This window comes from Columba livia, chromosome 1 (assembly GCF_036013475.1).
Source record: "Columba livia isolate bColLiv1 breed racing homer chromosome 1, bColLiv1.pat.W.v2, whole genome shotgun sequence".
Lineage (NCBI taxonomy): Eukaryota > Metazoa > Chordata > Aves > Columbiformes > Columbidae > Columba > Columba livia.
The window spans coordinates 118,655,933-118,670,470 of NC_088602.1; the positions used below are offsets into that span (position 1 = coordinate 118,655,933).

Genomic DNA, 14,538 nt, shown 5'->3' on the forward strand with positions numbered 1-14,538 from the left:
CTGGCTAACCTAAATGCTATTTTGATGTGAGAACTGTTGTAAGAACTCAACAGGGGGAGCTGTAATCTAAATTTTACAAGTGATTATTTTTCTCTTATGTGGCACATTCCCACAAGCATTCTTTCTATTACTAAATCAGAAGTGACATTACACCTAAAATCACATTTAGGGGGTTGGAAATGGGCTGAAACTGTTTTCTAATTTAATCTAACTAGCGAGTGGAAGAGGCCTAGAGTACTAAACCAGTAATTTCACAATGTTTGAGCCAGCTCAGGAAGGCAACTCAAAGGAGGAAATTTCCCATACTCCGCCTCCCACCCACCTCCAAACTGTGTGATGACAAACAGACTTGAGGCTACTTGGTGAAACAGGGCCAATCCAGATTAAAAACCAAATTTTTTTAATTGTTGTTGTTAGGATTAGTTCTAGCCCAGACAAGCTCCACAGTTTGTTTTGGGCAGATCTGGTGGTGGAAGCAAGGCGGCAGCAGGCCATCAGCTGAAGCTTGGCCGTCAGCAGGCGACCATGAGCATCTGACTGCAAATTCATCACGACTTTTGATGAGGCACACGCCAGGGCTGAAGCCGGCAGCCCAGATGCCAGCCATATTCCTGTCACTGGCCGCCTTACCGGCACCCGGGCTCACGCGGCCGCTTCACGCGGTGAATCAGATCAGGCAAGCAGCCGGGCTGGAAGCCAGCCCACTGCGAGCAGGGAGATGACAGGTCCTTTTTCAGCCAGATAGGTTTTCCAAGCACCACTTGCAGTCAGTACAAAAATATATTTTTCAAAAAAACGTTCTTAAGTCTCTTCTCAATTTACAGCAAAAGCCCCTTCCAGAACAGCACGCGCAGATACCACAGGATTCACATCCCGTTTTTGATTATAAGGATGCCTCTGCTTGACTATGCTGAGCTCAGCCAGTGTAAAGCCTTGGCTATATCTGAAACACTATGAACGTGAGCAACATTCAGACTGAGAGCACAGTTATTGCAGGTGCTTGTGCCTTCCAAAAGAGATCAGTCTGTTACAAGTGCCTACATGTGCTTTCAGATGGCTAAATTTGGACAGCCCATGTCTGTCCAATTGACTAGTTAGTCAAGGAGGAAAAACCCCATCTCTGAAAGAAATTATCTTTAGATTCTTTATATATACACACAAGTCGGCATTTCCTGCCCTGTCTATCTTCAAAAGCAGGTTTAGCAATAGGGGAACAATTGTTTATGGTCACAGAGGAAGCACTTGCAAGTCCCAGGAACACAATTTGTGTTCCTATTAGGCTGTAGATGTCCTCGTATTTACCATACTAGGCCACTGAATCTACTGCAGTTGTGAGGGTACAAAAATTCAATTACTACCAGGCCACTCTTCATACCTAGAAAAAACACAAAGCCCTCCAATTAACATTTAATACTAGTTCAAATTTCACACTTGCCAAGGTAAATTAAAACTACAGGACACTGCCAATGTTTCTGCAGGCACTAACCTGATGGACACAGATATTACACTTGTCACAGAATACCATGTCATTCCCATCTTCACTGTCAGGGGACCGGCACACATCACAGATGACATCTTCGTCATATTCAATCCCCAGCCCTTCTTCAGTCTCAATAGCATGATTCATGTTCTCATGACAGTGCCGTTCCAGCACTTCAATTGTTTTTTCCATTGTGTTTTCATCCAAGGGCCCACATCCTGCAACACAGAATAGAGAATGGGAATTAGAGGGCAGTCAGGTGCCTCTGACTGAGTCCCAGATGCAGGAAGAGAGACAGACAACTACTAGCAACTAAAGCAGTAGACACTGTGTCTTCTCTCCCATCATGCACACTAAAAATAAAATAAAAATAGAAGACCTTTTTCACTCACTGACTAATTGTCGCGCTATTTTATAAATACAACTACTACAGGAGTAAAAGCTTAAGTTGTACATAAAACACAAGACTGCACCTTGAAGAAAACACTAAGGCATACAAGACACACAGCAGTTGCTGTAACTGCCAGCTGCTCCCATACAACCCTTCCTCCAGCTCCATCACTTTACGAAACACTAATGAAATCCAAAATAACACAATATTCTTCCGAAGACTAACACCCTAGGAAATAAAACTTACCAAGAACACTTTAGATCTTATAAAGATACAGAAGTTGCCACTACCATCCGGTACCGCCCAACACTACTTGAGTGATCAGCATGATGGTTTTGAAAAGTGCCTTGTTGTTTTTGTTTTGTTTTAAATAAAATAATAGAAAAATATACTGTTGGCAATCGATACTATCTGTTCACTTGAACACTATACATGCTATATACACTTACCACTAATCAAACTTAGCATAAGCAGAACCACTTATAAAGGATTTGCTATGAGACTGGTCCTCAGCTTGCAGCTTCAGGACACAGACCGCGTAAGAAATGCTATGATGTTCACACCTACAAGAAATCTCCAAACTGCATCCTCTCAAAATCCTCAGTTGGAAATGATGCTGCTGCCCATAGTTCACTGTTTACTCAGACTTCCAAAGCCCGGGATATTCAAGTAATGTTAATACCAGAGGCTAACATTTTAACTGCTGGACTATAAATAAGAATATGGCTACTAATTTTGATTCCTCATTGCAACCCGTAAACAGGGAGATGGAAAAGATAAATGACTGTTGATCCAAAGTGCCTTCTGCTATTAAACTGCTCTCTCCGATGCCCTGAACTAAAAGAATTACAGAATTATTCAAGTGGGAGGGGACCATCAGAGAGCCCCAGCCCAGTCCCTGGCTCCAAGCAGAGTCAACAGGGAATCCAGACAATCCCTTGTTGCTTAGGAGATATGACTAGTCAGATCTTGAAATTCTCCATGGATGGAGATCTGCCCCTCAGAAAAGCTGCCATCGGTTTTCACATCCAGCAGATGCCAAATATCTCCTTCTTTTGCCCACCTGTCCTTCCTAAAGGACCTGAAATGATCCATGGAAGAATGCCAGCCACACAGGCTACTCCATCGCAACTCAGTTATTCCAGTGATAATTCCACGATAATTTTCCGTAGCTCCCTCCCTCTCATAGCCCTCTATACCCGCAACTTGCATGGAAAAAAGAAAGTTTACTTAGCTGATTTGAATGGGCTAACATGTGTGGAACTTAATTACTCTGTTAAGAACCCAGCATGCAAGCTCCTCAGAACTCTGAATTTGTAGCAATAATATGTTTAAGTTTAAGAAATGGAAACATCTGCTTTTCTTACCAAAAAATTTAACTTTTGAAATCCTAAAATTAATTCCACCTGGTGTGGCCTTTTTCCCTCCTGCCTCAGTCTGCAGAAGTTGAACATGGTTTTCGGTATAAGGAAGTTTTTAGGCACAACAGGTAAAACATAAAACATTAACAGACTGAGCAAGTAATTATTTAAAGCGTTTTTACCTCCTGTTTTTCTTAGCATTTCTATTCAATTCTTGTTCAGCGATCTTTAAGAGATCTCACACAGCAGCCTACCGCTCAGACAGCAGAAATTAACTGCTGCATTTAAAAGTAGAACATGTTGTGAAATTACCCATTTCTGTAAGCTCTTCATTTAGCTCCTGAAGCCAAAAGATGTCCATGTCATCCAAGTCATAGCGACACATAGATTCTGCCAGTTCCAAGATGTTGATGTAACCTGGTTCTGTGGGCTCCTGGCTGGAACAGTGGATGTATTTCCTGGGTCGTGTATACAGTACTTCTTTCACCTTTTCTGCTACAACCCTACAGTGAAAGTAAAAAAAAATAAAAGGAGAATTACAGCTTTTTAAGACCCGTCCTTAAAAGACGTTAAGTATTTACTACCAAGTGCAAAGAAATCTAGTGTTGCATAGATTTTAAACTAGCCTGTAAGTATAGCCAGGATGGGGAGACAGGATTCTGTAAATGACATTTCTTCACACAAAATGTGCTAAAGTTTGATATGCATACAGAATCCTTTTTAAAATGTAAGCTTGTGCATACGATTTTAAAGTTAACAAATGCTACTAGTAAGATGATGTGTTTTTGAAACCCACATAAAGCATCATGCACAAAATCCCCTACAATATTTGTTCTATATTGTTCTTAAATGATAGAAGGAAATCTTGCCAACTGATTTCTCAAAAACACCATCTTCAGAAAAGCTTGATTTATTCTACTACAGGGGTAGGAGGAAGAGGAATGCTTGCTCTTCATTTGAGATAAACAGTCTACCCTTATTTCATAAATGACACTTCATCCATGTTACCAGTGTATTATTTTTGTTATGTAAGAACAATTCTGATGCCAAGCAAAAGGGGAAAAAGAGCGCTAAATATCATCTGGCTAACAACGGAGAAAAATATTGGTGTTTTCAATCTTTCAATTATTTTAAGAGATCAAACTCAGTGTTTGATTAGTAAACTATCCGATGGGCATGGAAAGACTGACCTTAGTTAGATAAAGTCAATATTTCTCTGAATTCAATGCAAGAGGCCCTGCATGTGAAAGGAAGACTGGGAGATACTGAGTGGAACAGTGCCATGTGTGAGCAGCTTTGCATGCTTTCTGGAGCTAAACCTCCACAGCACAAGGAGCGAAGAAAAGCTGTGAGAAATAACGGAAGAGGAATAAAGAAGGAGCAGGCAGCAGTCAAGTGGCATCCCACATAATTCTTACTGGACAACGTGAGTTGTCAATGCTAGATCAAATAATGTTCTTCTGCCATTCTTCCCCTTTGCCTTGCTCATTTTTTTCCCTCTCATTTTCTTATGAGCTTTTCTTTTATCTGGTCCAGCCAAATCTATAGCAATTTTTTCCTCTACTGTAATACTGCTGCTATGAGATGCAATATATTTATTTTTAATAACTTGGTACTGACAATAGCCCCAGTGGAAATTAAATTATGCTGGCATCAGCGCCTTTCACTGGACAATTCATTTATCTTGTCTCAAAGACCACATTGGCAATAATATTTCTATGTTGAAACACTCTGCTTCCACCAGGAAGAGTTGCAGGCCTACACCGTAATGTTTTCCTATCCTAAGCGCAGTGTGAGAGAACAAAAGGTTATTTATCTATCTCCTGAAACTGAGAACACTGAACTTTTATAACATTAAGCAGGTATTTATGGCAAGATAAGGCAGAAAGGGTCAAAGCTCTGGCAACAATAAACAAAATTAACTTATGTGAACAAGTGAGTAACTTTATCAGGTATGAGTAAGTACTGCGTGCCTACTGCTCTATATCATCATACTTTGTAGGGAAGCCTTTCAAGTAACATATAAGATTTGTGTTTATTTTTAATTTATTAAACTCATCATACTCAAATGAGAAAACAGTTTTTAATCCATAGCATGACTCAGGAAAAAATATCTCCTTTTAAAACTCACAATGTAAATACTACAACAGTGCACAGACAGAACCACATCTGGACTGAAGTCTCAGAGAAATATTTTCCATATTGGTACTTGTTCAGCTTAAGAACATGCCTGAAGGCTGCTGTATTGGAGATTTAATAACACAGAAAAGCTGACTGCATTTAGACAACATATTTTTGAGAGAGCATCTTCTCTAAGTTGATGTTTTGTGCATGTGATCTTCATCTGATCGCCATCACCTGAGAGAAGGCTGCGGAATAGTTTCTGGACTGGCTGGAACTTGAACCCCTTTCTCCCATTCTTGTTTCCATGTGTCGGCGAAGATATAATATTCATCAGGGTTGACATGGTGAGAGTCTGGTAGTTTCATGGCACTAATGAGATCCTTGCGGAACACCTGCAAGAAACACCAGGTAAAAGACTGGAGAGACTAGAGAAAGAGCACCGTGCTAAAGGAAGCAATAGGTATTTTTCTTAATCTACACTGAAACAATGCATACACGCTGATTTTTTTTTTTTTTTAACACACAAGTCAATTTGGAATTACCTAGATTATTAACTCTCACTGTATCAGGTCCAGTATGGCAAGAAGCATACACTAACTCAATACCAAGCTGCTGCCTGAAGGTTAACCAGAAGGAAGAAGGCTCTTACAGGCGACCAGGGAGGGGCAAAAGGAAGCCTGCACCTGATTTAAGACTCCTCACCATATCACTTCCAAACAGCTCATTTTACTTGCCAGTCTGTAGGCTTTATCCCAAGGTAGCTTATCCTCTTCTTTCCTTCAGTTTAGCTACTTTAAACTGCCATATTCATCATGGGCTATGAACAGTTGCCATGGCGAAACTGATGTATAGGCACTTGTTCATTTATTAAAACCACTTGAAGTTTTACTGGTCATGATCCCCAGGATCAAAGATAAACAGCTGCCTTTGCTGAAACATGAGAGCAACACTGCTCTGTATCTGAACCTCAGTGATGCAGGCGCAGCGGCACAATCCAGCCTCAGCATCCTTTAGCAAGCCTGGACCATGAAACGCCACCGTGAAACAAAGCAAACCCATCACTGATAAACCCCCAGCCATAATATTCAACTCTCGGCTCAAGAGGATTAAGTTTTTACAAGCATGTAACCATGATTATCAGTCATCTTAAAGCTTACTTAATGTCAGTCTGTCAAACACAGGTGCATATAATTTAAATAAAGGTCATACGCAGCCTTTGCCTTTCCCACTGCTATACTGCACCAGTTTAACATTCATAAAAGCAAAACAGTGACTGTGGCTTGGTGTTAGGGAGACATCACAACTAATTAACTGTATTATCATAACAACAAATCAAATCCTCAAAGGGCAATAAAATGAAGTGGAAAATATCCCCGCAATAAGCTGTGGCAGGTTGAACTCTCTTCTTACTAATGCAGTTTTATAGCCAGAAGAGTAATAAAATATTTCAGAATATCTCAGAGCCAAATATCTTCGTGTACCCTTTTCAATTTGACAGCACCAGACCGGTCATGCTTATTGCAAAAATTCTCAGCTGTTCTTGGAAGTCATCAAGTAAATGATAGTAAAAGAGGCTCCACGTTAAAAAATGGGTATTGAAATAGGCTGCTGGTGACCTGGACCATCAGTATTACTTCACTATCATCTACAACTGCATCTCACATTGGGATGCCTAGAGAGCAAGCTGACCAAGGGAACTCAGCATCACAGATCCAAAGCTTTCTGATTTGCTACTCATGCATTATCTGCTTTGGTACAGACCAAACTGTTCACTGTTGTTTCCTGTGTAAAACTCCTCAGGTACCTAACAAGCCTGTATTAAAATCTGAATTACAAAAGTGAAAGTATTAAGACGGCAAGCATCCATTTTTTCCAAGCAGCATGTGTACATACAAAAAATAAAATGTAAAATTATTTATGCCACTTAAAAGGCATTTTCATCTTCTGTGTTATGGGTAGAGAACCAGGATTATGAGAAACACTAACACAGCACAATTCCAAAGAACTCCGGAAGGAAAAAATAATCCAATAAATGAGAAGTGCAATGACTGGTTTAATTATCAGAAAAGATATTTCTCACAACTTATGTGAGGTAAGTGCTTTACAAACCACCTTTTAAAGCCACTAACAGAATACAGAAGTAGAGTGTTCCATATCAAGCCCACGATATTTTAAACACTAGATGGAAAATGCTGCTAAAGGCATCAGTATCCCAACTACATTGCTTAGCAGCAAATTCATCTTCTGATCATCCATTATGTATGTGAACTGTATCATCTCTATTTTTAAAGCACAAATCTCCTGGAGCACGGACTTTTTTTGTTGTGTTTTTTTTTTACTGTTGTGCAGTACTGGCCACACCATCACCATGCCACAATATTAAGTTCTCTGCTTTGGATCTCTAAAATTTACAATAGAGATACTACTGAAGGTTAAATATTTAACCAACATAAACATAACTGTTGAAACCTTAAGGAACTCCAAAACTCAACTAAGACTTCGTAAGAATTGTCTATTCCTACTTGTGATAACAGTGCAACCGAGTATTTCCTGCAGACGCTTGGAATCATTACAATCTCAAGCTCTCATCATTCTTCATATCGTCACGTGTGGCCAAGCAGGGTCTTCCAACAGTGAAATACTCTCAGAGGAAAATGTGTGAGAATGCACGCCTTGATCATTCATTCTATATTTACTCTGTTGTGGAAGTAAACCAAAACACGCAGGGGACCCAACCAGAGTTTTCTGACAAATCAAGTCAATTTTACTTACAGCAGTCATCCTCAAGGCTACAAACTAAGCCAACTCAACAAAGAGCAAACACATGCTTTCAGGATTTAGTTAGTCAGCTTTTCCTCATGGTTGCTTCTTTTTCGGAGTCTTATTTGAAAAATAATGCAGCTCCTTTACTAACTGTATCCGTAAAGCAACAGCTAGTCCATGCTAAAGCACATACTCTCCTCTTGGTGAGGAACAGCTTCACTTCCACAGTTAGTCCATGAAGTGCAGTGGTCATCTTTCAGTCACCCAGAAGCAGTTCTATTTCTTATGATACATGAACCACAATCCTTCAACTTTAATATCACCTGTAATAAATAATGAGAAGACCTGAAAAATAAGCATGCCATGTCTAGGCTAATGAGGCCCTCCCACTCGGACACACTGCTCGAACAGCCTCAGCCAGCGCTGCGTGTCTTTACCATGACACAAAAGGGCCTTGCAGAGCTGAGCTACAACCAGCCACAGCAGCAGAGCCAGGGCCAGACACACCGAAATGGGAACCTCCCCACCGCTGTGGCCACTCACAGAAGTTACTGTGTGATTGTGGGATTTTTAAAAACACATTTTTAGCCATTGAGAGCATGACAGAAGAGATAGGTTTTAGCCCTGCTCACCATGAAAGACTGCTTGGTCTGAACTTGCCATTTCATTTTGCTGCCAGGAATTTCTAGTTTCAGCTGAAAACTGTGAGGCACTTCGAGTGAGTGACATCAATGAAAAATGCGTTTGCTATGTCATCGTCATCATCATCATCTTAAGCATTTTGTTGAGAAACTAACAATTATTTCATGCTTTAGAGCTGGGGCTTAAACGTGGAAGAGGAGACATTGTACTTTCATCAAGATTGGCTTTTTGATCTGCAGTAAAAGTTTGCCCGAATTTGCTGAGGCAATGAAAACTTCGCAGTCACCTCTGCAGAAACACAGTGCCGTCTCTGAAGCCTTTAAAAGCTAAATTGGACAAAATTTCCCAGAAATCAGGATGCTTCGCTCCCCTACAGCACCAACATACCAAGTAATAACAATATCATGGAGCTGTGGAAGGAAAGACATGGTTCGTATGTTTTGTTTGTTTTTCAGACTTCTGAGTCCTATTTGGAAATTATGTTAGAAGACTATGTCCAAGGAAAATTAACTTCTTAGAATCTGTTTATAAATGCCTCACTAAAAGCTGCTAGGACATTACCCAGTCTCCTGGAAGCACTCTATGAAAACTCAAGACATAACGTTCCTCACAGGACCCTCCCTCTGTGAATAAACCGAGCCTGTGAAACAAAGAACACTATTTTGTGTCAAGTATCGTTATTCACTGAAGATATGAAGGAGGATACAACTAATGCTATAGAGAATTACAGTAAAATATTAGCATCAAAAACAGAGTGAGTCTTGAGAATACAAGCTTTCTACAAACTCCATATTCACTGAACAATTTGAACATCAGACCTGTGCAGACTGTCAGGCACCTTTTTTGTTCAAGACCATTGCAAATATAAAATCACATTAAAAAAAAAAAGAGAGAAGAGAAGAGGAAGAGAAGAGGAAGAGAAGAGGAAGAGAAGAGGAAGAGAAGAGGAAGAGAAGAGGAAGAGAAGAGGAAGAGAAGAGGAAGAGAAGAGGAAGAGAAGAGGAAGAGAAGAGGAAGAGAAGAGGAAGAGAAGAGGAAGAGAAGAGGAAGAGAAGAGGAAGAGAAGAGGAAGAGAAGAGGAAGAGAAGAGGAAGAGAAGAGGAAGAGAAGAGGAAGAGAAGAGGAAGAGAAGAGGAAGAGAAGAGGAAGAGAAGAGGAAGAGAAGAGGAAGAGAAGAGGAAGAGAAGAGGAAGAGAAGAGGAAGAGAAGAGGAAGAGAAGAGGAAGAGAAGAGGAAGAGAAGAGGAAGAGAAGAGGAAGAGAAGAGGAAGAGAAGAGGAAGAGAAGAGGAAGAGAAGAGGAAGAGAAGAGGAAGAGAAGAGGAAGAGAAGAGGAAGAGAAGAGGAAGAGAAGAGGAAGAGAAGAGGAAGAGAAGAGGAAGAGAAGAGGAAGAGAAGAGAAGAATGAAATACCTTTTCCAATACCCCTCTGCAAGCTACTACTGAAGCTGACTGATGCTGTTGGTCGTTCACCTTGTCTTGCCCAAATGCATGCGTGAGGGAAAACAAATGGATTGTCATCTCTTAAAAATGGAAAGAAAACCTCTGTTCTTGTGACACTCTCTGAGCTTTCAGGTGCTCTGATCACCTGCTTATAAATTCCCAACTATGTTAAACCGCTTTGCCGCAGGTGCCTAGACCATGACTGGGAACCCACACCTCCAAGGTTTAGGTAAATTATGGGTTAACTGCTCTGTTGTTAAAATCAAAGTGGGATTTCTGCTGGATTGCATCTAATTGCTTCAGCCCTAAGGCCTCCTCCACACCCCAAGCAAGTCAGCAACACCCCTTTGTGTTCCTCCTGCCGGACACTTCTGGAGTCAGCAGACCCACTGCCCCAGAAACAGAGACACGATGTTTAAAATGCAAGAGGGAACCATTGCATCCCATCCTGTCCCCCGCTCCAAGAGCATACTCTCAGAAATGAGGGCAAATATCTTCTCTCACCAGAGAAAGCTGGAACAGCTACTGTTTTCCTGAATATTTGGTCTCCTTCACAACTCATCTTGAAGGTCAACTTCCAAATTCCAGGTGCCAAATACTCACACTACAGTGGGAACTTTCTGTAAAGTGTAAATTACTCGAAAGTTTTTCATCATGTTCAGGGTGAAATAATATTTTTTTTTTTTATTCACCTTTGAAAGGATTTGGTAACTTTCTTATTTCCACAAGCACCCATAATCTCACTCTACTATTGTAGCTCCCAAATGGAACAGCCTCAGCAAAATTTAAATACACTTAGAGAGCAGCAGTTTGCACCTAAAATTACATTATTAATAATGAAACAAAAGTAAAATTGTAATATGACCTCTTCCAAGTGTAATATAGCCACGTAGTATCTGAGCATAGATACGTTAATCTTTGTATAGATTTTTCACAGTGTGTGCAGAAGACTGCCCATTAACAGAGGATGTCTAAGGACATCCTTTGTCTAAGGACAAAATTTGGTGGGGTCATCCTGGGAGAGGTTGACTTTTTCTTGCTAATACATTGCAATCATGGTATTAAGTTTCTGAATTAAGGCATCTTATCATAAAGGAGTCTAGAGACTCAAGATAAGGTCATTTTTTTTTTGTCTGGTTGTGGATTCTTTGGTAGCAAAGTAAATAAAATGCAAATTAATCTTTAAATGGAAATGAAGTTAGAGTTTCAGACTTGTATACTGACTGGACTGAAAAACTTACAACATTAAAAAAACCTGTGACAGACAACAGTAAGTGTAGCGTTAAATTTATAGTTCTCAGACATCCAAACAATTTAGAAATGCATTGCAGTAAATCCTAATGTTCAAGCCCCAACTCCCTAAAACTATTTTTATGGATTATTCAGGACTTCTCTTTCAAGTATCCATGTATCTTCCTAGCCTCCTTTACAAGCACGTATAGGAAATCAGATACTAAATCAACCCTACCTCATATCACACCTCTGACAGTATCTCACGAGCCAGAAGAATGTGCAAGAACACGTCAAGCTCAATTCTGGTTGCTAATCAGACAGAAGCTTCGGATTTTGTGATTAATCCTAACAAACGATTTTTAATATGGTATTAATTTATACAGATATTTAGAAAAATCTGTACTTGTTATTATCTGTCCAATTCCATTTTTAACCTTGTTTAATTCTCAGTCTCAACAACTTCCTGTAGCAGATGAGCTTCACAGTCTAATTACATGATGCATGGAAAAGGATATCCTTTTAATTGCTACAGATTTCCTAACTTGTGGCCTCATTCATCTACCCCCCCCCCCCCTCCCCCCGCCTTTCCTCCCCAATTCCTCCATCACTAAGACAGGCAGGATTGAAGCTCTACCTCTGCTGTTTCCAGACCATTCATACTTTACTGTTATACCCGTTCATTCACTTCCAAAGGTAGAATAGCTCAGCCTTTCCACAAGCAAGCTTTTACATGCCGTTACGCATTCAGGTCACCTCTTGCTGAAGAGTTCAAATAGCCTGAGAGGGTATCTCAAAGCAAAGAAAAATCATAAAATTAACCAATGAGGTTGCACTTCCGATTAACATAAAAGTATTGGTTTTTTAAAATCAACCAAGCCAATCAGGCTAAAAAGCAGCTCATTGAAAAGTACAAGGCACGTTTGCCAGGTCCTGCAAACCCTGTACAGATGTTCAAGCTGGTACCAGTTACCTATTCTATTACACACAGACCATGTAAAGCAATATGATTTACCCACATTGCCCATTCATTCACAGAACAAAACTGACCACTTTCAGAAAAACTGCAAAAAGAATCCATTTTCTGCTGGGGTGCTCCTCAGAATTGAGACCTATAATTTATGTGGCGGTTAAATGTCACTAAAAAAAAAGTTTCACCCACCCAAGTAATAAAAGCAGATCATTTACTTGTGGAAGACAAGCTACATTCCACATGATAACATAGCTGTTGCTATCAGCAGTGAGGGATTAAGAACTACTATTGCTGGGATTCAAAACCCTATTTGCAAAGAGAGGTAAAATACTGTCATTTTACATGGGAAGGGTTAAAAAAAAAAAAAAAAAAAAACAAACCACCAAAATCCTAACTTAACTCCTTTTCAGTTTCAATAGGGAGACAGGACTGAAAAAAAAATTATATATTTATTTAAGATCTCTTAGGCTCATTTGTGACCCCACTAGCCTAAGGAAAGAAACAGCCAGTGATTCAGGATGGCCCAGCTAATAGGTTTTCCCTGCAAAAATGATTTTTCTACTACTCCACCATCATTTTCTGTTGCAGCTTCCACGGAGACAGGAAACTGCAAAGTCCAGGCTTCATGCTGAGCCAGACATCCAAATGCCTCCCACCCTGCTACTCCCACCACAGTCCACTGCTTAGGTCTGAGAGACCCTCCTGTGTAAATTTAAGTCCATGAAGGGCAACACCACAAATGGCATGTGGCCAACAACATCAGAAGGGACTGAAAAACTGTTCTGACTTAGACTACTGGTGTTCCAGTAACCTTAACACAATTCATTTATTAAAAGTAAATGCCAAAGCTAATCAGATAGCAGAATTTTTAAGTCACCATTTTGTGGCAGACTGTAATCCAGAAGCGGAGCAGCAAGAAAGAGCCACAGTCTTCCTTTTGAAATTATGTAAAGAAATGCAATAGTCTGAAGAAGCATCGTCATCGCCTCATTCTCACCTTCTTCTCCAGGGAGGAGAACAGGGTAAGCAGACCCCAGGTCTGATCCAGTAACACCCCTTCTGCAGTGAGGTAAACCCCTGGGGTAAGCCAGGCTCTGGGAACAGGATTTGGCATTTGCACTCTAATGCTGCACCCTCTTTCCCCATAGTAACACCAGATGACCTCACTCCACAGAGGCCACCCCTGCACTCACCTCGATTCTAAGGGACCTGGGAAGCAATTCAAGGCAGAGCAGCCCTCAGCTGCAGGCACCCATCATTTTTTATAGGCAACCACAGAGGACCATGGAACATACAGAAAAGTACTGTGAAGAGTCTGACAGATACAGTAACTTGCTTGTTGGCCACGGTACCAATAAAGAGTCCTTATTTGGAGAGAGAACCCAGGTAATTCGGTTGGGCTGGAGATGGTTGCGAAGTGGAAAAAAGCCTATGTATCCACATGAAATTTAACCGAGAAAGCCAGGCTTACTGGCATGAAAGAAAAATTAATGTATGAAGACCATGAGCAAAAATATTCCCAAACAGCTATTTATAGCTTTGACCTTTTAGATTTTCTGCATCACTAACTCAAGAAACAGCCTGCTGCCTGGCAAGCTGAGGTGAATGGAAGGAGAGCAATGCCAACTTGTTAAAGAGAGCCCTTGCTTAAGAGATGCTGTCAGCCTGGAATTCTAAATTTCTGTCTAATAGATATTAAACAACTATTGCTACAAAAAAAACCTTGTGGAATTATAACATGGTTTTTGAAAGGGTGTGTGGTGGGGTCTCTTTTCAGTCTTTGCTTTACAGCTTAGTCACCTCTTGGTGCATAAATAATCAATTTCAATGCTCTGCTGACAAGAGCATTTCATGTATTACACTCTCCAGCATATGCTTTTCAAGGGGCTGAAAGAAGTGCTTGCTTCTAGCAAAAGGAAAGGAAAAACTGGAAGGTATAGTCAAGAGTCTCACATACAAACAGTAGACATTATTACTGTCAGCTTCCACTCCCTTTCCCAGAATTTGTTTTCTTCCCCCCTCAAGGTTCTTTTAAATATTGCACTTGGGACACTCCTCCAGAACAGGACATATTGTAAGGTTTGAGGGGTTTGGTTTTTTGCTTTTCTTTTCCAGGAGGGGGATCTTAAATGA

General features: G+C 40.5%; 1 protein-coding gene across 8 annotated transcripts in view; it reads right to left on the reverse strand.

Annotated features, from left to right (window-relative positions):
• Positions 1 to 14,538, reverse strand: part of JADE3 (jade family PHD finger 3) — a 70,159-nt gene that overhangs the window by 16,436 nt on the left and 39,185 nt on the right. For 7 of the 8 annotated variants that reach the window (XM_065074945.1, XM_065074952.1, XM_065074981.1 and 4 more), the window contains 3 exons: positions 5,591 to 5,748; positions 3,545 to 3,735; positions 1,487 to 1,698 (listed from right to left, as the gene is read on the reverse strand). In XM_065074945.1, coding sequence (XP_064931017.1) covers positions 1,487 to 1,698; positions 3,545 to 3,735; positions 5,591 to 5,748 — 561 coding nt within the window. Of the gene's footprint in view, positions 1 to 1,486; positions 1,699 to 3,544; positions 3,736 to 5,590; positions 5,749 to 8,312; positions 8,443 to 14,538 lie in introns of all 8 variants that reach the window. The other variant, XM_065074995.1, reaches the window with a different exon arrangement.